At 51.0% G+C, this 27,517-nt stretch overlaps 6 protein-coding genes across 6 annotated transcripts; 3 read left to right on the top strand and 3 right to left on the bottom strand.

Moving 5' to 3' along the window:
- Positions 1–152: 152 nt before the first annotated feature.
- On the bottom strand, positions 153–3,246 carry T069G_10708 (mediator complex subunit 16 domain-containing protein; the record flags this gene model as incomplete). Its single annotated transcript, XM_056177918.1, has 5 exons — positions 153–1,063; positions 1,131–2,303; positions 2,364–2,619; positions 2,675–3,029; positions 3,095–3,246. The coding sequence occupies 5 exons, from the start codon at positions 3,244–3,246 to the stop codon at positions 153–155; spliced, it is 2,847 nt and encodes a 948-aa protein (XP_056024208.1).
- Positions 3,247–4,292: 1,046 nt separating this feature from the next.
- T069G_10707 (FAD binding domain-containing protein) lies at positions 4,293–6,047 on the top strand (the record flags this gene model as incomplete). Its single annotated transcript, XM_056177917.1, has 7 exons — positions 4,293–4,301; positions 4,369–5,195; positions 5,264–5,493; positions 5,556–5,737; positions 5,797–5,826; positions 5,881–5,954; positions 6,011–6,047. The coding sequence occupies 7 exons, from the start codon at positions 4,293–4,295 to the stop codon at positions 6,045–6,047; spliced, it is 1,389 nt and encodes a 462-aa protein (XP_056024207.1).
- A 3,325-nt stretch (positions 6,048–9,372) lies between these two features.
- On the top strand, positions 9,373–12,814 carry T069G_10706 (uncharacterized protein; the record flags this gene model as incomplete). Its single annotated transcript, XM_056177916.1, has 2 exons — positions 9,373–9,852; positions 11,417–12,814. The coding sequence occupies 2 exons, from the start codon at positions 9,373–9,375 to the stop codon at positions 12,812–12,814; spliced, it is 1,878 nt and encodes a 625-aa protein (XP_056024206.1).
- Positions 12,815–14,351: 1,537 nt separating this feature from the next.
- On the bottom strand, positions 14,352–18,940 carry T069G_10705 (sortilin, neurotensin receptor 3, domain-containing protein; the record flags this gene model as incomplete). The annotated part of the gene is made up of 4 exons (XM_056177915.1): positions 14,352–14,489; positions 14,541–14,985; positions 15,039–16,696; positions 16,754–18,940. 4 exons carry the CDS (start codon positions 18,938–18,940, stop codon positions 14,352–14,354), a joined length of 4,428 nt encoding a protein of 1,475 aa, XP_056024205.1.
- A 3,060-nt stretch (positions 18,941–22,000) lies between these two features.
- On the top strand, positions 22,001–23,845 carry T069G_10704 (uncharacterized protein; the record flags this gene model as incomplete). Its single annotated transcript, XM_056177914.1, has 2 exons — positions 22,001–22,303; positions 22,421–23,845. The coding sequence occupies 2 exons, from the start codon at positions 22,001–22,003 to the stop codon at positions 23,843–23,845; spliced, it is 1,728 nt and encodes a 575-aa protein (XP_056024204.1).
- Positions 23,846–24,580: 735 nt separating this feature from the next.
- On the bottom strand, positions 24,581–26,618 carry T069G_10703 (amino acid permease domain-containing protein; the record flags this gene model as incomplete). The annotated part of the gene is made up of 4 exons (XM_056177913.1): positions 24,581–25,646; positions 25,710–25,919; positions 25,985–26,192; positions 26,270–26,618. The coding sequence occupies 4 exons, from the start codon at positions 26,616–26,618 to the stop codon at positions 24,581–24,583; spliced, it is 1,833 nt and encodes a 610-aa protein (XP_056024203.1).
- Between the last annotated feature and the right edge of the window lie 899 nt (positions 26,619–27,517).

The raw sequence follows: 27,517 nt of genomic DNA, 5'->3' as shown, positions 1-27,517 counted from the left end.
GGCAAAACTCCATCTTTAAAACTCCAAACCCCAATGATTAGGTCTCCGCTCGTCCGATAAGCAGAGTGTTTTTTATTTCCTTCCCCCAGCTGTAAAACAGTTCCCATCAAGACACCGATGCCCTTGGTTAGTTCGCATAGTTCAAGCATGTCTTACAATATCAGCTTTCCCTTTGGTAGTAATGCCCATAACCCACCGCAAGCACATTTGCGCTGCTGTCCCAAGACGAAAGTGTACCCGGGGCGACTCCCGAATACGTCCTCCATCACACAGGCACACCGGGTGCATCTTCTCCATTGCTGAGCCCCGAGCTTCATCTCCACCCTTTTGAACAGGTCGACGTAGACGAATCTCGAGCCGTTACGCGCCAAGCTGGATTCGTCGTCTTGGACGCCGAGAAGATCGTAGTTTGCAAAGAAGAGCTTTGAAGGGTCGCAAAGGGCCCTGAACGCAGGGAGTTCTTTGCTGAAGAACTTCTTAATGACAGGCAAGAAGGGTGCCGGCGGTCCTGCAGCCAAGAGCATGCTCAGCTCCACTTGAACTTGCGCTGCCTTGACAGCCAGGTCGATTTGCTTCCCCTGGGGGTTTTGACTTGAGCTTTTAATCATGTTTGGAAGAAACGCCTGGTATGCCTGCCGAACGTCTCCGCCGAGGACGTTGAGCAGCTTCTCAAAATCGGCGACTTTGACAAGGCTAGATGTCGTAATGTGCTGCATTTTTTGGTACGCTTGCTGGAGCTTAGGATTTGACATCTTGGGGCCACCCGTCTGGTCCATATTCGCCGACTGCCCTCGGTAAAATTCTATCGCTCGTTCGCTCAGAGATTCTAGATGGGCAATCCTACGGCAGACGCATATAAGAAAGCTCCTGCTTGATGATGAGAGCAGGAGGTGCAGCGATACGTCGTTTCGTTTTTGAAGATACGGCGTCACCTCTCCAAAACGCTTGGGCTCAAGCCTCGCTATGAACTCACTGTCATTCATCAGCGAAAATAGGCTGTCGGTGAGCCATGACAGCAGATCTAGAGACCATTTGGCGCAGCCGGCTAATGCTTCTACAACCTCTGTTGTAGCATGTCAGTATGCCGGTAATAATAATTTTCCTCGGGGCACGAAGATATGAAAACTTACCATGTTCATCCAGGGGACTCATCTTCTCTCGCACTGTTACAGGTGTATTGATTGCGAGGGTGATGAGAACGACGACGTTGCGCACATTGAGATCAATCATGGCAAACTTGCCCTGAAATGTTCTGGGATGGGTCTCCCCTTTAAACCCCAAGCTATTCATAAAACTCAGGCAGCTCTGAAGCGGCGTATTCCTCATAAGCAAGTCATGGTGAAGTTCTTCAGAGTAATCGACTTGAATCTTGAGGACCTTGATAATTTCAGTGATCCAGTCGTGAATAAACCGTCTCTTGGATGTATACGGCGCTACAATGGCGAGCAAGTCGTCATAATTAGCCTGATGCCACAGGGCAGACGCAGCCGCCACCGTCAGGCCGGCTATTGTGGCCCCGTAACGGACCTCTTGGAAGGAATTTCCAATGTCGCCAAGCGGATATTGCAGCTTGCACCATTTGATTTTCCCTTCATCGGACATTTGGACCATGGAGCAGTGAGTTGGGGAAAAGGCGACCTGTTGGCATGATCCTTCCTCGCCAAAATTCCAGCCAACTTGACGCAAGTTCATTACTTTGTTGGTATCTTCTGTCGCATAGACTTCTTCAAAGGTGAAACGATCTCGGTATTCAACGGTACCGTCAGACATGGTCAAAACCAAGAGTTTTCCGAACTGGGCGGGCTGAAAGCTGATTAACACCTTGTTAATCGTAATTGGCTCCAGTTTTCGCAGCCGCGTGTAAGCCGTCTGCTCTGTGACTTCGCTGTTTCTTCGATTTCCCAGCTGCTCAAAGGCTGGATGAAGGTTGTGTCGCTGTTCGCTCACCGCTTCCCAGCGGTCAATGATGGTCTGAGCGGTTTGATAGGATCCAGAGGTGGGCGTGCGCGTCCTGATGGCGATAATCATGGGCGAGACGGTGCTTTTGCCAGTATTATCAATGATGGAAGGGAGAACGTGCAAGTGAGATAGCTCTGCCATGGAAGCGTCATTGCTGGCATCCCCGGGCCCCGTTTGCAGCCACGTCGTAGCAGCGAGATGCTTTTCGACCAGCGAAGGGCTAAGTCGAGCGTTCTGCGGCAGAGGGTTTTTATCGGGTTGCGAACCTGGACCGCCCCATTGAATCTCTATTTTGAGCAGCCTGAGCTGTTTTGATGAGGTCGCAACAGCAACCAGCAGATATCCTATCAAGATGTTAGCACTAATCATCCATAAATATAAAGGATGTTGGTCTCAAGCCTTACTTTTGTCGGAAGCAAGAGCCGCATGCGTGACCAGCTCGTCCAGTGAGTTTACACTCTCGAGCTCCATCGTAGTCTCTTCCATTCGATTGTTGTTTTGTGACCAAAACATTTTCAACATGCCGCTGATTGTGACGCAAAACAAAGCACTCTTTGATGAATGGGGGTGGCTTGGCCCGCCGGCGTGAACGAATGAGCTCTCATACTGATAGGCATTGCCATTTCGAGTTGCTGGTCCATACATGATGTTGTATGATTTCTTTCATAGAGTTAGTGTCTCGGGTTGTCTTAATACCAAGACCTGGCATACTCACCTGCTGGTTCTGCGGCGCTACTGCCAGCCAATGTGCCCCCACCACAGCGTTTGCATCGTCGATGGAGTCCGTGTCGTACTTCCTCGTGATGAAAGGGTGGTTGAGAGATATTGAGAAGCTAACTATAACAACTCTTCCCACCGCATCAATGATTGCGAGCTCTGGGATGTTGGTTGACCCCCACTCCAAGTGAACTAGGGGAATGCCAGAAGATCCCTTGATAAGCTCACATGTCGTCGGCTTGCTGAGGTCCCACGTTCCGTCAGCCGGGTCGCATCGCAAGAAGCGGAGCTGCAAGAACTGGCCATCTGGCGTGATAGTTGCAACCGTTCCGGATTTCGACCAGGCAATAGTCCTGAAGCCCTCGGTTAGCCATAGCCATAGACATGGTGATGGGAGAAGGGATATACGGATACGCACTGGCAACAGCCACGGCTTCTCACATCATCAACCTTAAGTGAAAGCGGCCTGTCATGCGATCTATCGGGAAGCGACAGGCCGACGCCATCGCCAAAAAGATCATCCACGTCGTTTAGGTCGACCGGGACGGCGTTATCCAGCATAAGGGGCATTTTTTCCTCCGTCATTGAAATGATGCGTGTATGCGCAAGTGAAGGCTAGCGAAGAGCCTACAACTTAGGGCGGTCAAATTGCCTACGGTGGGCAGGGAGGCGCGTTGAGAAGGCGTAGCAATGATTCACGGACACGAGACGGTTTATTATACGTGCGTGGCATGGAAAAGTGTTTCTAACAGGCAAAAGCCCGGGTGCAGAAGAAATCGGCCAATATGAAAATGCATATAAGCAGGATGAGGCTCACATGAAGGTCCAAGTTTCAGTGATGAAGGCGATTCTGGCGCTGCGTCGGATGAATATCGGTATAATTGATTGTCCCTGCCCGCCTTGGGCACATACAATGTGCCTACCCTGGAGAAAACAGGATCAAAATTGGATCTAACAGTTGGATTTTCTTGATATGCCCTCTAATGAGGCATCAACTTTATACTACCTCGGCGATGTATTATAATGCTATCATTGCCGATGTTCCTTGCCGTTCCGTGAGGCCGACTCTTCTCTTGTAACTCCTCTTTGGGGTTGGTTGACGTAATGCGTAAAGTAAGCAGAGACTATAGTGCCACACGGATAGCATTGAACCATTGGATACATGTAATATTAAGCTTTGAATTGCTGCCGCTTTACCGTCCTTCGGTGCCTCGTAGAGATTCCAAGGCCCGAGGTATAGTATCTTTATTCGTTGTTCATCTCAAGTTCCTCTACTATAAATGCGGTTGCTCTATCCCTATGTTTAGCATATAGGCTTCTTTTGTGTACATCTCATTGGCAAACGAATCTTCATCATGAGACCCATCTCCGCAAGTACATTGTTTCTGCGACGACTGAGGCCTTTACGTCAAGGCTCTCGGGCTGTATCATCTTTTACACAGTCACAAGGATACCGGAACAGACACTTAACTTATCTGCTAGTCGGGCTATTGCTTGGAGGGGCTTCAGCGTCTACACTAAGGCTCTCGTCGGTATCTGGCCCAAATACGGCACCAAGATGGGGTGAATCAACCAAGCCGTCTAGCTTACGATCCAAGTATGCTGATAAGAAGACAATGCTGAAAGTACGTTGAGTGGATAGATACATCTCATCTATATACATAAATCAAGATACTAACAAAATATCGGCAGGCTGTTGACGAGCTTCGTCGTGAGCTTGGAGAAGAAGCAGTGAGCACCGATCCAGATGATCTGGAATATCACGGCTATTCTGAGATTTCAACGTCAAACACGGATGAAAGGCCAATTGCCGTTGTGCGACCACAATCAACAGAGCAAGTGTCTGCAATCGCAAAGATATGTACCAAATACAAAGTTCCAATGGTACCTTTTGGAGCCAAATCTAGCATGGAGGGGAACTATAGCTCACCCTTTTCGGGCATATGCATCGACATGTGCGAGATGGATAAGATTGTCGAATTTCACCCGCAAGATATGGACATTGTTGTGCAGGCTGGGGTCAATTGGACGGTATTAAATGAAGAGATTAAAGACACTGGCCTCTTCTTGCCGCCTGATCCAGGCCCAACCGCCCTCATCGGGGGAATGGTAGCTACTAACTGTAGTGGAACCAATGCGATGAGATACGGTGCGATGAAGGATTATGTCGTCAATTTAACAGTTGTCTTGGCCGATGGCACCATTATCAAAACAAGACACCGACCAAGGAAGACGTCAGCCGGATATAATCTCAACTCCTTGTTCACTGGGTCAGAAGGGACTCTCGGCATCATCACTCAAGCCACGCTCAAGTTAGCAGTGCTGCCGACAAATCTCAGTGCCGCCGCCGCAGCCTTCGGATCGGTTCATCAGGCTGTGGCAGCCGCGTCCACGATGATCCGCTCAGGCCTCCCCTTGGCCGCTTTGGAGCTGATGGACGATCAACAGATGCGGAGCATAAACAAGAGCGGAGGAACCGCTGGTAGGATGTGGGAAGAGAACCCAACCCTGTTCTTAAAGTATGTGTTATGCCAATATCCCCTTTTCAGTTGATGGAATCATCGGTATGTCTGACATGTGGGATCAGATTTTCAGGTACTGAAAACTCTACGAAGGACAGTGTCAAGGCGGCACAAGCCATATGTCGTACACACGGCGCCAGAACCTTTGACGGTGTATATGGAGAAAAAGAAATAGATTCCCTTTGGTCAGCTAGAAAACGCGCGCTTTTCGCGGCGATCGCGGAGCAGCCAAAGGGTGCCATGGTTTGGGGCACAGATGTTGCCGTGCCTATATCCCGTATGGCTGACTTGATCGGTAAGTTCAACAACCCAACTTGTATTACAACTCGCTTACAGTTTCTCTTTACGTATGAACAGAAGAGTCTAGGGCCAAAGCGACGGGCCTTGATCTCTGGAATAGCGTGCTAGGACATGTGGGAGACGGAAATTTTCATCAAGCAATGTTCTATCTCCCCAACGATGCTATTGGCAAGAACAAAGTAGCAGACTGCGTCGATACCATGGTGAAGAGAGCGATTGAGATGGAAGGAACCGTATCAGTAAGTCGACTGTATCGTCTCTTCCGTCCTCCTGTTGCATTATTGACAGTTCATGGTAGGGCGAGCATGGTATTGGCATTGGGAAGAAGGTAATGTAGCATGTTCATCTGACTTTTCTCTACACAAATCTAATAAGTGATTAGGACTGTCTTCTCAAGGAGCTGGGCCCGTCAACAATCGGGGTCATGAAGGCTTTGAAGGATGCACTTGATCCGCAGTACGTTTTTTTGTTCCAATTTTTTGTTTCAATCCTGCTGACATGACATTACCCAGTTGGTTGTTAAATCCAGGAAAAGTATTTGATGAATAATGAAGATGATATTGAAAGTGTGGAGAGTACCTGGACTTCCTGATATTTCGAAAGATTTTAGGGGAAGTAGGTCGTTCAATTACATTTAGATTGTGTAAAAGCTCTTTATAACGTCCAATCTTCTCGTATTGCGGTCTGAGTGCATATCTTATGCCCTTGGTGTTATTCTGGATTGTGATGTCTACATATGCTATGTTCTAGAAGATCACCGCAATGCCTCAATTTGGCCGCCAGTAACCCCCTTTCTGATCAGCTCCTATACTTCTGTAACTGAGGCGATATAGATAACTGCAAGAGTTATTTTAGTAGCAAGAGGTGCGAAAGGCGAGCTTAGCGAGAATCCTGAACCTGCATGCCTTTTTTTGCTATAGAGAGGCGGAAAATATGGGCTGCCTCAACAAAGGTACTCGTACTCTATCTATTTGAGGAGCATCATGGGAAATGAATATGCGCAACACTACATGACGCACGTGTTCACGATGCCCGAGACATATCGCCCGAATGCCCCGTCAGTCGATCCATACATGCACGTATCACACCAAGTGGACCGTGGACGCTAAATAGACGACAACAAATGCCGCCGGCTTGGAATCCGTAACCAGCGAGTCGAGTTGCGGCACCTCATTAGACTCCCTGCACGAGGACTCCATAGACTTGCCGAGAAGCCATTATAACCGAGTAGGACCGCCCTAGCATGTCGGAGCGATATAAAGGGAAAGGGAGCGGGAGAAAAAAAAGGGTCTAATGCACATGTCAAGAGGGTATCATGTACGAGTAATCGTGATGGTGTCTCATACGAGTACGTAAGAGATGTCATCAACGCGGAAGAGGAGGAGCATTGCCGTTGATCGACTGCTGATCTGACAATCAGGGACCTTGTGATAAACTTCTGGAAGGCCGGAAGTGCTCCATGCTACATACTAATTCCCGTATGAATCGACGACTCTGGACTAACTGACGTGTTACCGATGTCTTCCGTAGTCCGTACTCTGTAATTGTGATCGCCTTTTTAACGCCGTTGCTTCGTCATAGCACGGATTTGGCGCAACCGATGGAAAGGGTCCATGCTAGTACTGGTGGCACAAAGATAGCAGCAAGGCAAATGAGAGCCCCGGTACTCGACTCGCTGTACCTTTTTGATGTGTCTGGTCAATGCTCTTTTTGGCCTCGTGGGAGCAAAGAGAAAGCTGCGTTGTGATTATGACTGTAAGCATCGATGGAGGGGACGAAGAGAAGAGACACGCGGATGGTGGGCATTCGCATTGAATGTTGATGGCCAAGTAAGAGAATAAAGCCGGACGAAGAGCTATCTCAAACTCAACGCGTCGCAATCATTGCCACACGATACAAAATACCTACATGTATCTTCCCATGTTGTGCAATGCTCAACCGTACTCGTACACAGTAGAGTGCCTGACTTACACTGCTTAATCCCCCACATTAAGACGTCGGACCAGGGCCGTCTGATGGGCTGAGCTTTCAGGTAACAGAAGCGGCCGGTGTGTGCGGTGAACCGTGCATGGGGTTGATGAGAAGAGGCACTGATCGGCAGCATCTGGACGAGGTGGGAAATGCAAGGCCTCCTGGTGAAGCGTATTTAAGAGGAGGTGTTGCGAAGCACATGGCTTGTACTTGGTTGGCAAGTTGGATTCGTACTTTACACTTTGCACTTTGCGCGCGTACAGGTAATGACAGTGACACTTCATCATCAATGATGCGAGATACCTGCAATCTGCAGCAGAAAGGAGCAGTACCAGAGGCATAATTTCATCATGCGCAACGCCGTGGCGCGCAAGGGATGCATATCATATCATATCAAGGTTGTCGCACAGCATTCCCTCCATTAGTCGTGACCGTTTGACAACCTCATTGCGCCAGGGGCAAGGGGCCCATATCGGTCACTGTCTAAATCTCTCGTCAATTTCCGTCTTGATATCGTGTGTGTTCTGGGCTGTGGGCTGTGTGCTAGCGGCGGTTGTAGCCTCGTCTAGGCCGAGCGGGTTTCGTCAAGAGAAGCGATGGTTCCTGGATACCGATGAAAAGAGAGAAAGAGGATGCAGGGGCTGGCGACAAACGACTTTCGCTTGCTCGTACGTTCCCATGTTCCCATGCTTGCACCCCCGCCAGGTCCCTGAGCCACCAAAATAAGCACGCTTCTAGCTTGCCGTAGCCTCGAGATATCATGGATGGTGCGGAGGACTAGGTCTGAAGCGGATACGGCGCCGCCCACGAGCCCTGGCGCTGTTGCAGCATTCTGATTGCCCGATTTGTCGTCATATAGCGCCTCGAATAAGGACCAGATGCTTGTCTGATGATAGGTATGGCGACACTGGTGGTGGTTGTGATATGGTGTGCCTGTTATTCTGCCTGTTCCTCCACTGTTAATCCCTTCTCCTGGGGGTTGGAGCTTCAAACCTTCGTCAACAGTGCATGAAACTCCCAAATTCACCCTCTTCTAAGCTAGGCCAGAGAATGTGACAAGTGATTCCTGCATTACTCATGCGGGCGCGCATGATCATGAGCGCCATCACAATGGTATTAGCCAGAGTTTTTCATTCAGACGGACACAGTCACAGTCCAGCAATGGTGCGTGATACAAGAGGCCACTCTACATAGGCGCTGCTGCTAGCACTGACTGCCCCCGCCATCCGCCACCAATCCCGTACCGACTTCACTCACACAACTGCGCAACCCCAGCCTGCACAATCTCGCGGCCTCTCCACTGCAAATCATTCGCCCCTGGTCGCCAAGATAGAGAGCTTTGGCCAGCTGGTAGCTCGAGCCAGAACCAGCGCCAGGATTCGTCGTTGGAAAAGCCGCTGGCTCCAGAGGGTTACGAGCAGCCGTCACATCTGGGGCAGCAACTGACAGAGCTAGAAACGGCCGAGCGACAGGGGGATTGCAACCGAAGCCAGGAACACAACGTGGGCCGCGGAGTCGCTTATGGCTATGGGCCTAATATGGCTATGGCTATGGCTATGGACATGGCTGGACGGTTCGAAACTGGCTGGCACTGGCTGGCGCTTCTGTGTGCGGTGATGCTAATATGCTAATACTACGAGTACCCGCGATGCCATGCCACTCCAACTGGCGACGAAACCGACCATCTTTCTTTCCTCCTCCCTCACGCGGTTTCCGACAATTCCCATTTTCCATCCTCACTTTCGAATTTTGAAGACAGAAGAGCACTGGCTCAATACTCGTGCTTTCATTATTACTCAGCGCGGAAGCTCTGCTTGTCACCTGCCTTTCGTTTTGCCTCTCACGCCGGAACTTAGTTAAGCTCCTGGCTCCAAAATCTCAAGTCATGGCCCCCATATCAGCAATGGCGCCCGCTGGCGCTCAATCTACAACTCTTTCAAGTACTGGAAAATCTTTGAAAAGGGGAATGAGCCTAAGGCGAGCTTCTACTCAGCGTCGGCCACGAAACCAGCAGCAGCTTCCACCTCAGTTCTTGCAGCCTATGCAAGGGCAACGGGACGGAGATGAAGACGAGGACACGATAACCTCTTGCCATCCCAGTTTTCAGACATATAGACATCGAGACCGCCAGAGTCACTACGTTGATCCGCGACAGCCCATGCTGCACCTGCCAGACTCGCAACGGCCTGCGTCTTCCCGTAGCCATATGCGAGACTGGAATCACCAGAGAGAACGGAGCCGAAGCCCTTCGTCTTCTAACAAGCTGCCACCGCCCGAAAGTTTGTTGCAGCAGCCTCAGCCCGAATACTACAGCAGTCTCCCGTCGTCCACGAGCTTGACGAGCGAAGAATTCGAAGCCCTGCCGCCTACAGTTCGAAGAAAAGTAAGTGGCTATTTTCTCTCACGTTCATGCTGTTATCGTTGCTTTTGATCCATCTATCGGGTGGTGAAAAGTTGTCTCAGCGATGTCCTCGTACACCGACTTTCGTTTCTTTCCTTTCCTTTCCTTTTTTTTTTTTTTTTTTTTTTTTTTTAGAGAGATGGCATGTCCCTGCATTCATCCCAAGAATACATTTTGCCCATGTGCTTTCAGAAGGCTCTTGGGGTGTTGGGCAAGCGACAGGACCCGCCAGCTTGTGTCGCAGATGAATGCATAAAAAGAGGCAAGAGAAAGAAAGGCGAAATGAGACGGAGAAACAGGGCCAACAGCACAAGGTGTTGATTGGATCTGGACGTCAGAATGCATTGCCTAACAAAAGCAGATTCAGTCTGTTTTAAAGCTGGCTGGTTTCATGCGTTGTCTGACTTGGATGATCGAATTGGCCATTGCAATGCTAGCCAATCGGCTGTATCGCACATACGGTTCCCTGGTCGACGGAAAGCCTGACAAGTGTCGGAATAGCTCTGTCTCGCATCTCAAGGGATCACCGACGAAAGCAGAGCATGGGTTGGCAGAAACATGTTGGTTGGGACCAAACAGCAGGCGATCTTCTCAATCTTCGTCTCATCCTCCATCCCAATGCCTCGCTCTCTGTCACCGTCTTGTTCCCTTCACAACTGTGGGATTTAGCCTGGACCGCGGGATGCGATGCATCATGCAATGCAATGCAATGCACCTTCGTCTTGCACTCACTAATTCCGGTGACAAGCCAATGGCGCGGGAACGGCTGAATCCGTCCCTGGCATCCCAGCACACTAGTGTCGCGTCGCCCCGCGAGCGACCTCGTTTGGGTGCCATGGCGCTTGTAGGCCGTCTGCGGTGCGTCCAATTGAATGCTTCCAGCGATGTCTAGCTGCTTGCTTGATTGATCCGTGGTGGTGGTTTGCCAGTTTAGCTCGAGTGAGCTCCTCTGAAATCCATCAAACGTGGCTCCATTGTGATATTGGCATCGTCACCAGCCAACCAACGTTCCAGTCCACGATGAAACCAGCCAGCATGGGCCGGAAGAAGGAGTCTTGTCGTGTCAAGAAACTGGCGACAGCATAGACACTGCAGTGTGTTTTGAGTCAACATTGTGTGTGTATGTGCTCCGTACCTGGCTCCGTACCTGGCATGAGTTTGTCTGCAGGGCGAAGGCCGCTTTACTGTACTCATACCGGAACCCCCTGATCAATGTGCGAGTGCACCCAAGCCAACTAGCATTGCTGCTAGCATCACTGCTTTGTCCGTATTGGACTTGAAGCCTCCCCACCTCGCCATGGTTCTTCGTTCCAAAGTTGAGACATGCCATCCTCGTTCGAGCTAGAACAGCTCTGAGTTCATCCGACTACGGATACGCCTTTCAGGTAGTCGCCTCACTAGCTTCTCAATAACACCCATAGCATTTCTCTTATATACATGCTTGCTTGGGCTGCCCCTTTTATTGTCTCTTTGGCCGATGTCTTTTATTTTATTTGATTCTATTTCTGGGCGATAGCATTTTGACATTTCTCTTTTTTTGCTCCAGTATTTTTCGACCTTGGAGCGGCTGCGCTTTGCCCAGACCTGTTGTGCTGGACATTCCGATCAGCCCTGCGGCCACTCGACCTCGACTTTCGCAAGCGAAGAAGATATCTGTCAGCCGGGATCCAAGTTCGAACTTGTTTCCGATCACTCCATCTCTGGATCACATCAACAGCCGCGCGTTCGATCGAGCTCCGCTCGCCTATACCCAAACCACGCAGATACGCTTCACGGACGACCAGCGGACAACGGAGAGAGACAATCGAATACAGCCAATTCACACCATAAGAGCATCATACTGGATGCTACCGACGAGGCGTTTGTCAAGATAAATAAACGACAATCACAACTCCCCAAACTAAGCAGCCATTTGAACGAACCCTTTTATCACGAGCTCCATCCCATCATGAGTAGCTCGCCCAACAACGAATTTACACAGGCTATGGCCGCTGAGGCCACACCGGATTCAATCATGGAGAGTTTCCGATGGCTTGATGAGAGTGATGATTTGGATCTTCGTCTGGATGACTATCAGTCGAGTCCCAAACAAGGAAAGAAGAAGCGAATGCCTTTCCCTCGCCATCTATCTATATCAAAGCTGTCTTTTGGACGCCCATCTTCTCAACTGAGCCGTCCACCGACCAAGGGAACCATGGCGTCTCCCGCATTGAGCGAGCAATTTGTAGTGCCTTCTCTACCAAGCCCCTCTGGCCACTTCCGTCGGAGATCCAGAGCTCTGTCTCTAATGTCACCAAACAAGGGTCAAATGCCTGATGACTCTGGCGCCACTGACTCAGCTCCATCTCACTACCAAGATCCCGAAGCTCGCATGAAGCTCCGTGTGTACCTTGCGTCTCCGCACAAATTTGATGAGGCTGTCGAATTTGGATTTCCATCTCTCTACGACACACAGGGGAGGGAAACCTCTCAGGTTCGATCGTGGTCACGCCAAGAGTCTTATGACAAGATGCATAGCTCAACTGGCGATGACGCGGAGTCCCTCATTAGTGATCCCACTTCACCCGTCGAAACAGTCTCTCCGAGAACGCCAGAGAGCTTGGATCATCCGCCCGTTGAGCATTCGCCGCGACTGCCCCATGAAGGAGCCTGGCCATCCAAGGTGGACTATGCCCAAGCGCCAGCATCATCCCGCGAGATGACACTGCGGATGACCCTGACACGGCCTGATCTTCGAGCCGACGAAGAGCAGATGTATGGCTGGCAAAAACCATTGTCATCCAAGGGGCAAGCACATGACGGATCTGCTCAGCCAAGATCATACTCTCGAGCTTCCAACCCCAGAGACAATATTGAAAGGCAATTTGCCATCATGGACCAAGAAGCTGCCAGCAGCGATGACAACATGGTTAAACGCTTCTGGAACCGAGTCCGCCGTTCATGAGGGCTCTTATTAATGTTATGTTGACTGGGTTGGATTCACTCTACCAATTCAGTTCTCAAAGTACGGGCGAAGGAAGTATTTCACCAACAAGAAGACTGTGACTCGCCTTTTCGCTCACTCATTACAACATGCCACTATCTCCAAAATTACACCTCTCATTATAGCATACAGCATGCATCACATATACCCACTATCCTTTTTGTCGTTCATTTACAACATGTTCTCTTACAAATTTTGTCATTCTCTTTGTCGTTTAGTATGAGAACATATACTGGGGGGGAGCCAAATTTTGTTTGGCTGTAATCTGCAGAAGGAAAAGCAAGTCACGACCACACACTCATTTTACTTTATCTGGCATAACAAGAAGCGCTCTATTTCTGGCTGGCGTTTTGGGATTAGGACTACTGGATTGATTTGAATTACTTGGACGGAAAGCAATTTGCCGAGAGCGAGGATCTTTGTTATTGACGAGCGATGGGATGGAATTGTAAAACTCATGAGAAGCCCTTGGCGAGGGCTGATATAATATAGTGTCCTTATTATTGATGCTGTTGTCGAACATTCACCAATTGTCTTTGTCCACTTTCCCCTTGCTCTATAAGTGACTTTTCCTCCCTGGTGGACTTATTTCCATTATTTCCATATACGCTGGTTCAGTTGAGTGTTTTTAGTCCGTCCACATGACGTTCTGTCTTGTTTCGTTGCTAAGATTTACATGGACTAGGACTTTTAGCCCAATGCAAGGGAGAAGACGACACGAGCAACACACGCGTTGAAGCCCATGTGCGCCTTATTTTTGACGCTCTCTTATCTACTATTACATACACGTTGCGCGATACGCTAATAACGCCCATGCTCCTTTTTACTTTCTCGGTCGATCGCCGATTTGGAGTCCTAGCTTTGAGTCCTACGTATGTAAGAAGATGGGACGAGCGGGAAGGGGATGTAAGGGGAGGTTTGAAGGGAGAAACAGGGGGGGGGGGGGGGGATTTGGAATTTCGGGGTCTTTCCGTTTGTATTTACGCCTTGCTTTTTGTTTCTATTTTTATTGAATTGTGAGGGTGAGAGTTGTGTATATCTGTGGGTGTGGATAGATGTGTGTGTGGTTGTGTTATATGTGTCTTGATAAGGGGTGAATGGTATTTGACCGCTTGAGATGCGTTTGATTTGGAAAGATGGATTTAAAGGATAGATGGATGAATGGATGAATAATTCATTCTTTGGTTGGATAAACATACTTTGTGTACATGTTGTGTAAACTCCGCACAAAAGGACAAATGGATGGCTTCATTCGCCGCTCATTTTGCATAAAATAGGAAGTATTGAAGCATCTCTCCTATATAACATGTACAATATCCTAAAAATAGCAATGGAACCTCGCTAATTAAAAGAGATCACAGCAAGCTGCTATAATCCCAACACACATTTCTCTCTGCACCAGTAAATCTTTTTGATAAGTTCCCGCAACAGAAGCCGCCTATTTCATACACTTCCCGTATACCCTGTTGTGTCTCGCTTGGTTCTCTCTTTCTTGCCTTTACACCTCCTCATCGCTCTCCTCACCAAGGAGCTCGCCTTCGTCATCTACAATCGAATAGTCGCCGCGTCCACGCGCAAAGCTGTCGCGTGTCGTGAACCTCCTGGCGCCTCTTGAGAACCAGCTGCCATCGCTCCTCTGGCCGAACCGCCCAAAGGAGCTGCTCACCAGGCGAGCCAGACTGGATACCATGACAGGCAGGGAGACTACCACTGCTGCGACGGCGGACACGGCGATGATGGGGTACTTGATCCAGGGCTGGTCGCTGTCGAAAGTCGACGAGTTCTCTCCCAGGCGGATCTGTCCAAACTTGCCATTCCAGTTGCGGTAAACGTACCAGCCGATGATGCCGGCCAGAGTAAACGGTATGACAACGGCAAAGAAGATAACGACGCCGGATGTGCCATGCTTCCTCTTGAAGTCTTCTTCGTGGCCCTTGCATGGATGCTCTGTTGACGTCTTATCGAGCTCGTTGCCGCCACGACAGGTGGACAAGGGAACTCTACGGTAACCCGTGGGTTCAAAGTATGATGTCTCGTTGGGGTACTTTTCACACCAATCGTCTCCAGTGAGGGGGGTGAAGCCATTGACCAGCTGGCACTGGCCATGGTTATCTAGTTCAAAGTTGAAATCACTAATTTTTGGTCAGTCATGAGATAAACGTAATAAGTAGAGGGCTGCTCTTACCATTCATAGTCTCGTCGGCTACAAGCGCAATCCTCATGGTCGTAAAGTCGCTGGAGATTCTGCTTATTGTAGCACTTGCGATCAGTCTTCTTACGTAGGTACTTGGAGACGTGCCCAAAGAGACAGTCGTCATCCTGCAAGGGATGCTTGGGAGACCACAAGTAATAATCGGAGTCGCTGGCTTTGGTGTGCTCGCAGGGCTTGTCGGCCAAGCCACTAAAGTCGAGGTTGACGGAGAAGAGCTTGCCTCGGCCGGATCTACACCAAAGCAAAAAGTTGCGCGATGTGCCGGACCGTAGGGTAGTGATGTCGAGGAGTGCCACATCCGAGTCGGCAAACTCCAAATTCTTCCATGTGTTGCCTTCGTCTGTTGAGTACGAGATAGACCGGGACTTGACCGGGTTATTACGCGTGTACCTTTGTGCCAGCACGATGATCGAGCCCTGGTCTCCATACTGCCATGACCAGCTTCCCTTCTTGACGTTCTTCCAAGAAACACCACCATCAGTGGACATGAATGTGTCTGCGTTTTTAATCTCGCCAAGCTTGGACCCGACGTTGCCAATGCCAAAGATGAGACCAACGGCAGTAGCCGCGGCAAAAGTCTTTCTCTTGTCATCTCTCTCGGTATAGTGATGGAGATGCAAGGCACAAGACTCATCTCCCTTGGAGCTACTGCAAGGATAGGCCTTTCCATCCACATCCTTGGCGGGCGGGGCCAAGAAACCCCATTCGGAGCCGTCATTGTGAGAGATCTTGGTCTGGAGGTCCTTTGTCTTCTCTCCCTTGTTGGCATTTGTTACAATGTTAATCAAGGCGACACCCTCGAGGCCTGCGACCTTTTCAAAGTCGACATATGTCTCCTCGTTACAGTTGACGTTGGCGGCGCTGAGAACATAGGACGTGCCGTTGGAATTGCTCTTGATGATTGAGCCATACTCCCGGTCAGCACCGCCTTCGGTGCGGACAAACAGGTTAATGGCATGGGTTGAGCTGTCAAGAAGCGTATACTCGTTCTCGTGGCCTTCGTGGAAATTGTAGGGGAAGTGAGCCCTCTCAAAGTGCTTGCCGTCCAGACTGGCGAGAGCGTGCATATCTTCGGTTTCTGGATCTCTACCGGCCACAACAATGAATTCGCTCATGGTTGCGAAATTGGTAACGGAATCCTTGAAGATGGCCTTGTCCTCTTGGAAGAAGTCATCACTGGTCATGATGGTCAACGGCGCATCGCTGTTCTCTTCTTCTCTAGCAAGACAGATGACTTGCTTCTGCGACCGGAATTTGTATGCCGAGTGGCCAGTGAACTCACATCTCTCCGCAAAACGGAGCATTGTCTTCCAGTTATCGCCGCGATCAATCGAGATGGACGCCTCGGGAAAGCAGGTTTCTTTGCCTCCAACTTTGTCGCAGGTCTGGCCAACCCAGATGAGCCAGTCTCTCTTGTCTGGATGGAAGCTCAGCGGGAATCTATCACCGGGGTCCGTTGGTGCTTTGAAGCTGTGGAAGCTCTTGCCACGGTCAAGAGTATAAATGACCTTGTCGCTGCCGGTAGTGAAGTAAACCAGATCTTTGAGGAATAGGTGGGGATAAATGCCCTGGATCTTCTCGCCCTCCAGGATGCGTTTGAAGCTCTTGCCATGATCACTAGATAGCCACAGCTTTTGCTCAATTTTCAATCGGCCGTTTCCTTCGTCCTCAGCTGGTCTGACAATCACGGTTTCGTCATCGGACTGACTGGAATCACTCCTGTCGAGGTAGATCTTCTGGAAATCCTGAAGCTTGGTGTCGAAAATGAATTGTTTGTGAGTCACTTCTCCCCCATTTGCCGGGGTTCCTGGAACCGACGGAACGGTGGCATCCTCGCACTTGCGCTCGACCGGATCGTCCTTCTGTTCGCCCTTGGTCCGTTTGCAAGTGTTACCCGGGATGAGCCTCCAGCCAGAAGAGCCCTTGAAGGTTGCGGACTTGTCCTTGCAGGCACCATCTGGAGCCGGCAGTGGACCGACTTTCTTGCATACTTTGTTATCCTCCGGGTCCCTCCTAAAGTTGTAATCACACTCAAAGTCCGCATCAGAGCACTCGCAGTCCTCAGTGATGGGAACGGGATCCTTGAAGTTGCTCTTGATGAAGCAATCAGCCGTCTTCTTTCTGCGGCGGTACGTCTGCTTGTGTCCCATGATACAAGTTGGCTTCCCATCATCGTCCGCGCGGGCATGCCAGTCCTCGAGATCTTTATCCTCGCAAGTCCGCTTGTCCATAGCTCCAAAGTCAATAGCGATCATATGGTAGGCTCTGTCCTTTTCACCAATGAGGAGAAACTTGAGACTGGTTGAGTCTTGCGTCGTTGTAAGGATCGCTGGTTTGACAGCGAGCTTGTCTGGCAGAGCGACTGATTCCCAGTGCTCGCCATGGTCCAGGGAATACGATATTTCAGAAATATCATCCTTTCTGGAATCCTTGACGGCAAGAAGAATCGATCCCTGGTCGCCGAATTCGTACTTGTGAGGTCCTTTCAAGGCCTCCTTCCACGTGATACCGGCATCATCTGAGACATACAGATTGGCATCTGCAAACTTGCCGAGAGCCTTGCCTGTATTTCCGTTGCCCATGACAAGGCCGGGGGCTGGGCTCGTGAAGACCCTCCCAGTGTTATCCATTTCGGTGACTGAGTGGAGGTGGATCTTGTCGCCATCGGCTTTGAGGGACTCAAAGGTCCTGCCATCGTCAAAGGAGATCTGGGTAACAACCTGTTTCTCGGCACCCTTCTTGTCGACATCAGGACCATTCTCTACCACATTGACGATGAATACTCCCTGGATGCCATGGACTTTCTCAAAGTCGACATGTCCTTTGCCGTTACGATTGGTGTAAGGGACGTTCTCAGTAAAGTATGTGCCATTGGAGTTACTTGTGAAAAGAACACCCATGGGATTTGAGGGTGAGGAGGTCAAGACGTCAATCTGGATACTGTAGTTTGTGCTTTCTAGAACAGTGTATGCCTCTTGGTTGATCTGGTGCGAGTGGTCGTGGTTGTCGCTGGTCGGGAACATGGCGCGGTGCCATTTGAGAGTGTCGTCGGTGACGTACAAGGCCATCTCGTCGCTCTGGAAGGACGAGGTAGCAACAAGGAGGTAGCTCTTGACGACAGCAATGTTGGCCACGCCGCCCACTCCCTTGTTGGTGTCCATGTTGGGCTCGAATTCCTGAACCTCTTTGTTCACTACGGCGAAGAAATCGTCGGAGATGACGAGTCTCTGATCTTCCACGAAGAGGGAGAAGGGATCCTTGATGATACAGAGCACTCTCTTCTTATCTAGATCTTTATCGCCAGTGGTGAACTCGGGAGATAGCTTCGCCCACCAACAGCCAGCTGTGAAGGCACGGAGCAGTTCGACCGACTTGAAGTTGTCTGTGGTATAAGAGGCTTGCTCGTCGCAAAAGATGCCATCGCACTCCATGCCGTTGAAGATGACTCGCTTCGGATCTTCTGCGTGGAATACCAAGATCTCGGGCTGAAATCGGCTGGGGACAGCCGGGGTCTCGAACTTGGACCAGGTCTCGCCTTGGTCCTCTGTCTTATAGTGCGTCTTACCCAGCGTCAGGGCATAGGCGAGTTTGGAATCGTAAGGATGCGTAGCGAGCAAAAAGGCATCGCCTTCGGGAATTGCCTTGACCTTGGACCAATTGGCACCGGCATCGCTTGATCGATAAATGATGCCTGCATCGACGTCGTGGAAGACAACTATGTCGCTGTCTTCGAAGTAGGCAAGGCCCAATGGAGGGTGGTCGAACTTTGTGACTGAGAGCTTCGGGCCGTCCTTTGCGAGCGCCAACACCCATAGAAGGGACATCAGCAGCAAGTGCCATGACGGCGCCGCAGCCTTGGCTGTGAGCCTCATCATATTGTCGGCGCGTTGCTTGGAGATGTCATGAAGCTGGACGTCTTTGTCGAGGGGTTTGTACGAGGGGCCTTGTCAATCGGAGTGTAAACAGCTGGCCGAATGGCTGTGATAAGATAAGGCCTCGCAAGAGTGCGCTGGCAAGGCTGGAGATGGGAACGGCCAAGGAAATGAAGCAGCAATCGCTATGCAACAGGCTCGCGGTCTCCTTGAAGCTCCTGGATCCAAGAGTTGCGTGTTTCGGGCTGGTTGCGAATCGTCGTTTGGGCCATTCGTCAGCTTGTGGATGAACGGTTACATGTAGGCTCCAGCTGTGGCGCCGCGCATTTTTGGCTGGGGCTGAGTCGCCACATCTGATGCCGCGGTGCCTCTTCCGGCCGGCCACGTCAATCAATACAAGCTCGAGCTGTGGCTTGCCTGGAGCTTGTACAAGCTTCAGCCACACCTGTCATACAAAGCAAATATCGCCCTGTGCATTGTGTCTGACTACAGGGCGGGAGAAAGCATATCTGTTGATGTCGAAAAGTTATTTATTTATTTACTGCCTTGGGTAATTTCATCCCTCCGTAGGCCTAGGTACATGCTTAAGTATGACAATGCAAATTCAATGCAAGGAAGTATTACTCCGTACTTTACTTGCCACTCCATGGGCAGTTGAACCAGCCCGCGCTAAATCGAGGATCTAAACAGCTGCATCGGTGTCTCGGCGCTGCCCTATCGATATGGAGCCTGTACTTATTTGTACATGGATGCGAGAGGCTCGGGAGCACGACTCGACAGATGCAAGCGCCAAGTGCCAAGTTACAGGGACTGCGGTCTTGATTCTCATACGTAACTCGTACGGGTACAAAATACTTGTCTGCTGGGGTTTGCTGCCTTGTCTCAATCGCCGTTTGCAGCATGGGGACAAGTGTTTGATTGCTTTGTACTTGGTCCGGTCTGTACACTACGAGTACACCGAAGGCAGGGTGCGAAACTCCGAAGTGTTCGGCACTCAAATTAGCAGGCCGTATGTCGTAGGCTGAGGTGCCTACATGTACATGAAGCGATGTTCTGGTGCTCTGTACAGTGGATGTACCTGTCCTTTGTATCGCGGCCGCACTCACAACACACCAGATGTCGACGATGCAGCCAATTGAGGCAGTCTAAGCTGTTTTCTGTCCCATCCATTCATGCGTTCTGACCTGTAGTGCTTAGAGTCTACCACAACAAGACGCGTTTCTTTGGGCGCTGCAGATAAGGTGAAACACGGGTGGAGCGAAGATCCATCGCCAGGGGTCCGCATATTCCGTATTACTTGGTGCTTGAGCATGGGGCATTTGGCAACTATCGTGAACCGGCCTTGGCCGCGATTGTCGCGTTGGTGTACTTACTTCGTCCTCCATTTAACACCTACCTAGTAGTAATTCATGTTATAGAGTATAAAATAGTCGCGATGGGTGTTTGGATATAGCAGACGAGGAGTAAGCATGGGTATATATGGTCAGGCACTCCAATCCGAGGTGGTGGCTATCATGCATGGCCTAGTGCCTGTATTCTGTAGTTGGCTCTTCATATACTAGAGGTAGCAAACAAAACATGATGATCAAGGTCGGCCGCGAGAACAGCTTTAGATGCCAAACCCGTAGCTTGTTAAAGCTCAGGCCCTCTTGGAGCTCCGTGCCAACCTCGTCTATTGCACTTGTTCCCAGTAACGGATGCGCGGCTGGGGACAAATACGAATGGAGAATTGGTTTGGGGTATCGAAGCGAAAAGCCGCTTGCTGATCCTGTGATGTCGCCAAAGGCAAGATTCATTTCAACCGTTGTTTGATATTGCAGATTGCAGTATTCAGAGCCAAGGTGAGGTGGTGAGAGCCTACATTGAAGGGTCTTGTCTGGGGGAGTTGGTGAGATTTGAATGAATCAATGCCCCGTCACACGTGCTGGTACCGCCCAAGTATCGCGAGGTACCTGCATGGACCTGCCCCTCCATTCAACCCGCGCTTTGCCCCTCGCTTTGCTGCGCGTCAACCGCGCCGTGACCACGGTTCGCCGGCAGATTCACCAATGAGACGGCGGGCAGAGTCAAGTAGACGTGCGTACCTGCGTGAGCCCTCCTTTCGAGTATGCTTACGCTGGAGTTGTTTGTCCGAGTGACCGTCCATGCTTTATGCGTGTCGCCGTTGGATCAATCTGTAGTTGAGACGGGATCCGAAGAACAACATAAAGCACTGTAGGTACTCGTACCTAGAGTAAAAAGTACCCGGAAGGACTAGTCGCATACAAGTGAGATGGACAAGCAGCATCTCCATGATGTGTACCTTGCCTTGCCTCACCTGGTCAGCACTGTAAGACTCTCGTACAGAGACATTCATAGGCATTCGTGTAATTCAATATCCGCGGGTATGGTATGGGTATCGCTGCAATCAATTGACAAGTCCTCGCATCCACGCAAGAGTACTAATCCATGAAAGTAACAGCCCCAACCCAGGCCTGGAGAAAAAGGCTCTGGCTGGGAGGCCCCTCCCCTTGTTGCCGCAAGTTCGCGGTCGCCATCCGTCCTTTCATTTCATTTACTTGCTACAGCCGTTTCTACAGGGGCCTTCACCCTAGACGGCTAGAAGCAACAGCACTGCAGACTGGGGCGCGCTTCACTGATTCATCCCCAAACCAAACCAAAGCGCATTGTGTCCTCCTCAATCGAGACAAGCCACATGAACCCCCGCCGACTTAGCGGTAGCTTGTTTTGATCTGCTCTGCTCCCTCCGGCCTGCAGATTCAAATCGTACTTGTACCCTTACCTGTCCCGTCTGGTCTGGAGAGAGCTTCGTTTCGTTTCTTTCTTTCTTTTCCTTGACGGCTCGTCTCGACTGACTGCTTCGCTCGTTTGCATCTCTCGCGCCTTCAGCGTCCTTGCCGCGAGTGATCTGGACACAACACCACCATAGACAGCGCAGTCCTTTGTTGCCTCAAGCGCATCGTATCACATCTCGACACCGCATCTTTTCTCTTCTTCTTCTTCTTCTTCTTCTTCTTCTCTTCTTACCTGCCCTCCCGCTCTTCTCACGTTGCTCGCGCCCCAATGGCTTCCACTTACAAGCAGTTCCTGGCCTCGCCCAGCTCGTCGCTGCTGGCCGACAATGCCTCTCTTCACTATGTGACCACGCTCACGTCTTTCGTCGGCGCCACTGAGATCATCAAGCACCTCAACACCCTGCAGAAGCAGGTCAAGAAGAAGAAGGAGGACGTCCTCAGCCTGATTGACGGCCAAAATGTCATTGCTGTCGAGGTCGATACTTGTATCGAGTTCGTCACCAGCGGCGGGGCCTACCTGCCAGGTCTCGACGACAACTTCCTCTCCGATCGCGAGGCTTTTCTGCCCATTGTGAGTCTCCAAATCCAGCATATCCACCGTCGCACTTGACCTAGCTACTCTCTCCCGGTATCGACGCCAAGATGTGCGTTTCATGGCTAATTCCATTGCTCTTGGCGCAATCAACAGATGCATATCGTGTCGTTCGATGACGATGGCAAGATTGTCCAAATCCGCCAGCAGTGGGACCAAGGTTCGCTTCTCAAGCAGATGGAGATCATCGGGAAAAGCGGACGCAACTGGCCTATCAGGGATGGCAAGGAGCAGGTCAGACTGATTGAATCTTGTGTCAAGTCGTCCGGTTTTGCTGCCCCTGCTCAAGCTCAAGCTCCGGCTCAAAGCAGCAACGGCCATAACAAGAACCGCAACAGCTCGACCAACATTATGCGCGACCCTCATGCTTCTCTGCATCTCTTTGGTTCTAGAGAAGAGGCTGAGAATGCCGAGCCTGCGGGTGTTGTCTCTCCCTATGCTGGCGCGAAGCCCAAGCAGCGTGCCTTTACCGACATTTTGACCGACGAACCCCAGCACTGGGATGACCACCAAAGACGCTCGATGTCGCCCCACAAGATGAATGCCGGCAAGAATGTGCAGCCCATTCGCATTTTCGAAGGACAACAGCACCCCGAGGATGACTCTGAGGATGACGAAAAGCCTGAGAGATACATTCGCGCCCATCCGGCGAAATACCAGCACTTCGCTTTGGCCGATGGTTCTGAAGAGAGTGAAGGTACTCAAGCGAGCCAAGTCAGTGCAGCAAAGCCCGCCGCTAAGGCCCCGAGACCCAAGTCTAAGCATGACAGCACTTGGTCCTTTGACGACTTCACCACCCCTGTCAAATCGAAGCCCGGCCGTGGACAAGGAACTAACCCCGATGCGCGCAACTGGGATGCAGGGGAGACTTCTGAGCCAGTCAAGGCCCCGGTTGGAAAGGCCCGACGCGATGCTGAGACCCATTTCGAGTTGCAGGATGACGGTGAACTTCCTCCCGAAGAGCGACGCATCGCCATTAGAACCAGGGGCGCGGTTCGCAACGAGAACACTAAGAACAATGTCTTTGAACGGGAAGCGGAAGATCCTTCCAACCGTCCCCTTGGCAACATCACCAATGTCAGCAAGGACCGGGGCAAGGATTTCGATCCTCACTTCACCATGACGGACGATGCTCCCGCTCCCGCTGCGGAGCGCCAGCCCGTTCCCGAACACCGCCAGAAGGCCGTCAAGACGATGAACGCGAACTGGTCCCTTACGGACGAATCACCCGCCGTGCAGAAGGAAAACAAGCCAGTCGGCAAGTCGCCGCAGCCCGATACCAAGATCCACATTGCCGGCGACGGCATGGGAGGCAAGAAGGGTGCCCAGCGAGACTTTTTGTATGGAGGCGAGGACCCAACCAGCTCCAAGATTCACATTGCCGGCGATGGCATGGGAGGCAGGCAGGGCACCCGCAGGGACTTTTTGTTTGGAGGTGACGACGAGCCCGAGCCGCCCAAAATTTCTCGAAAAGGAGGAGCCCCCCAGGGCGCACAGAGGAGCAACTTCTGGAACCAGTAAATCATACATTTATTTTTCTTGATTCTGCGACAAAGATTGTTACTGTTCCCCCCTTGTTTTCCTTTTTAAAGTTGCTAGAGCGGAGAGTGTGTGTGCGTGATGGAAGAAAGAGAAACAAAAGAGTTTGCGATACCCTGGGCGCTAGTATGTATGATTTAATGCCCTGCAGGACGCAGCTTATGATTCATGAGTCTTTTTTTACATATTATATATATTGCTTTATGTCTTTAACTTGTTTCTCTCCATGTTCTTGTCTTTTCCCTGCTATCACCAGGGATTGTTGGTCTTTCATTGATCTGTTTCTTTCCGTACATGTTGCTCGTCTTGGTGCCCCTTGAAAACGGCCCCAGCCATTTATTTTACTTCAGAGTTCGTCTGCATTGCCAGATCAAAAAATACAAGACCAGAAAATACAAGGTCAGAAAACACAAGATTGTTCTTAGCAGAATTATCCTCAATATATATTTAACGCGGTTTGATCATACTACGAGTTTTAGGGGGGTGGAAGCATGATTTGCATCGTAATATTGACGGATTATATTTGATATAAGTAGATATACTCAAAATTGAACACACACATTTTCGGTCTTTGACGAAATTCCAAAACGCCTTGCTAGATAGAAAAAAAATGTAAAACCCTCGAACAAGAATAAACAAGTCCTCCGTATCCATTTATCAGTAATAATAGATAGGTAGGTGACTGTTGCAAGAAAAGGAGAAATAAACAGCAAAGATTTAACACAGCCATTTGTAGAACCTCTTCCACTTGGGCCAAGTCTCCCACTCTTCCTTCTCCTGCTGCACGAGGATGGGGACGTTAAAGTCTCTTCTACCGGTGTCAATGTCCATGTCTTTGATCTTCACGTAGCTCGTGCGGTAGTAGATCTTATGGCCCAGGAAGAAGATGAGGACGATGGGAGCGCCCATCCATTTCAAAAAGAAGTTTTCGGCCTGCGACGCGGGAGTGCCCGTCTTGCCATGCGAGGGGATGGGAAAGGCGCCGACCCAGAACTGGGCTGCCAGGACGCTGATGTTGAGGGCGAGGCCGACGTAGGAGCCTATGACGCCGACCTGGGACTGGAAAGGGAGGTCGCTGGGGACGTGGCCGCGGGCATGCCAGGTGCGTCGGAAGCGGATGTGGCAGAGGCAGATGGAGCCCCAGGTGAAGATGGATGAAAGGCCCGAGATGGCCAGGAGCCAGTCGAGGACCGAGTTTTGCTGCTTCAGATCGGCGAGGTAGGCCAGCAGGCCGAAAGCGCCAGCCACCATGATGGCAACAAGGGGTCGTCCCCGCTGGTCGACGTAGCCGAGGATTTCAGGGGCCTGGCCAAGATTGGCGAGGGCGGCGAGGGTTCGCGAGGAACCGAAGACGGCCGAGTTGCCGACGGACAAGACGGCGACGAGGATGACGGCGTTCATCACCGATGGGAGAACGTCGATGCCGGCCGACTCGATGGCAATGACGAAGGGCGAGGCGTGGGCGTCCGCGTTGCTGGAGCCCATCAGGTCTGGGTCATTGTACGGCACGAGCAGGCCAACCAGCGTCAGGGCGACAATGTAAAAGAGGCTGATGCGCCAAAACACCTGCTTGATGGCTGTCGGGAGCGACTTTCTCGGGTTTGCCGTTTCGGCCGCCGCCAATCCGATGAGCTCGGTCCCGGTAAAAGCAAACGCCGCCGTGACGAAGACACTGCAGAGACCCTTGAAGCCGTTGTGGAAAGCGCCGGGATTGTCCCAATACTTGCCGCCGATGTATCCGCTTGTCGGAGTCCCGCCGAGGTTTAAAACGATACCGAGGAGGCTAAGGCGTTGTTGATTAGCGAATAGAACGACATGATGTGCTGTCATGCTTTGCTCAACTTACATGAAGCCAATGACGGCAACAATCTTGATGAGGGAAAACGTAAACTCGGCTTCACCATAGCCTTTTACGCCAAACATGTTAATGGTGATGATGCAGACGATGAATACGGTGACGAAAATGGCCCTAGTGAGATGGCTATCCCAGAAGCCAATGGTTAGAGATGCTGCAATGATCTCCAAGGGCAGGATCGTCAGCCACTGCATGGCGTAGCTGGAAAGAGGCAATAGTTAGCAGCTGTTGGACATCACCATTAAGAACATAGGAGGATGACCTACTTCCAGCCCAAAGCAAATCCCCAAGAGGGGTCAAGGAAACGGGTAGCCCATGAAGAGAATGAACCAGCAAGAGGATAGATGACTGCGAGTTCACCCAGCGCCTGACATGTGCAGTACAGCATTCCGCCGACGATGGAAAAGGCCAGCAATAGAGACGCCGGACCACCCGCGGCCAGCGCTTTGCCGGATGCCACGAATAAACCAGTACCTAGACACGGATTAGCAAGTATATTTTGTAGGTGGTGAACGTAACGGCACCACGAAGGGATTGAAATGATTGCGCACCTATAGAGCCCCCTATAGCAATCATCTGCAAATGGCGGCCCTTGAGCTTCCTCGACAGTCCATTAGAATGCGCCGTCGCCAGCGCAGCCCTGCGCAAGTCGTAAAACGGCGAGCCATTGTTGTGTCTCCTGACGCTCTCGAGCGGGCCAATGTCGTCGAGGTCTCTGCTGGGGAAGAACTTTGAATTCGGATCGCGTCTGAAGCTGTTGATGAAGCGGTCCATCCGCGGCTCCTTGACATCGTCGTAGTTTGGCTCCCGCATGCTGTAGGAGCTTCCGTGAGTCAGCGACTCCTCCTTGATCTTGTAGTTGCCAAACGGGTTGAGCTCAATGTCTCGCGGCGGCGCCATCGCTGCCCTTTTTGCGCGCGAGGGTAAAAGGGAGCGGGTCGCCGGCAATCGATAAGACCGGCGGCGAGGATGACGATGCGATCAAAGCGTTTCCGGGGGGGTGAGAGGCGTTTGTCTTTGTGTGTATTTGTAATTAAGGTATAGGTAAGGTATGTGGTAATATAAGCAGTGACCTCCAACTGGTAATACCGTAGTCGTCGTCGTTTGCTATGTATGTTACGGGGTCGAGTCGAGGAGAGAAGGGGAAGAAAACCGGCGTGTGTCTAGAGTTAATTCGGGGTGTCGTCGCCTCGGCTCGAGATACCGACTCGCAGAGCCAGGGTGTTGAGTTTCCCTGCCATGCACATGCAGATGCAGAAGCTCAAGAGTTGAGTGCGTGAGTCTGCATGGGCAGCGTCACACGCATGGATGGTCGTCACCAATGGGAGCGGCAAGGTTGTCCCGGTACTAAGTGTAGCAGTACAGTAGCAGTGACAAGAAGAAAAGAGAGAGTTTGACACTTGGGGGGAACTTTCAAATTAATAAAACGGCCTAGCAATGGGAAGGGAATAGTAAGAATCAGAGAAGAGGTGGATAACGGCCTATGGAAATGGCTAGAGGAATTAATGGTGGTGCCTTTTTTATCTTGTCGGACAAGGGGTGGCGCAGACGAGACAAGGCCTGGAATACTGTACTTCGTACATGGTGAGAGATGGCGCTCACATCAGGGCTGGCCGTGGCGCTGTTGATCCTGCCATGGCTCTACTAACACGTCAGATGTACAGCTACTTGACACATGGCGTTGGAAGTGCGACAAAGAGATGGGAGGGCTGAAAAGGTGCTGCACGGCATCGGCCTCTACTCGACGGATGCATGCGTGAGTACGAGTAACAAGTACATAACAGGCAGATAGATCTGAT

Source organism: Trichoderma breve, assembly GCF_028502605.1.
Source record: "Trichoderma breve strain T069 chromosome 7 map unlocalized scaffold00007, whole genome shotgun sequence".
In the NCBI taxonomy this organism is placed as follows: Eukaryota; Fungi; Ascomycota; class Sordariomycetes; order Hypocreales; family Hypocreaceae; genus Trichoderma; species Trichoderma breve.
The sequence above is the reverse complement of the archived record's forward strand: the minus strand, read 5'-3'. Positions and strand labels throughout refer to the sequence as shown.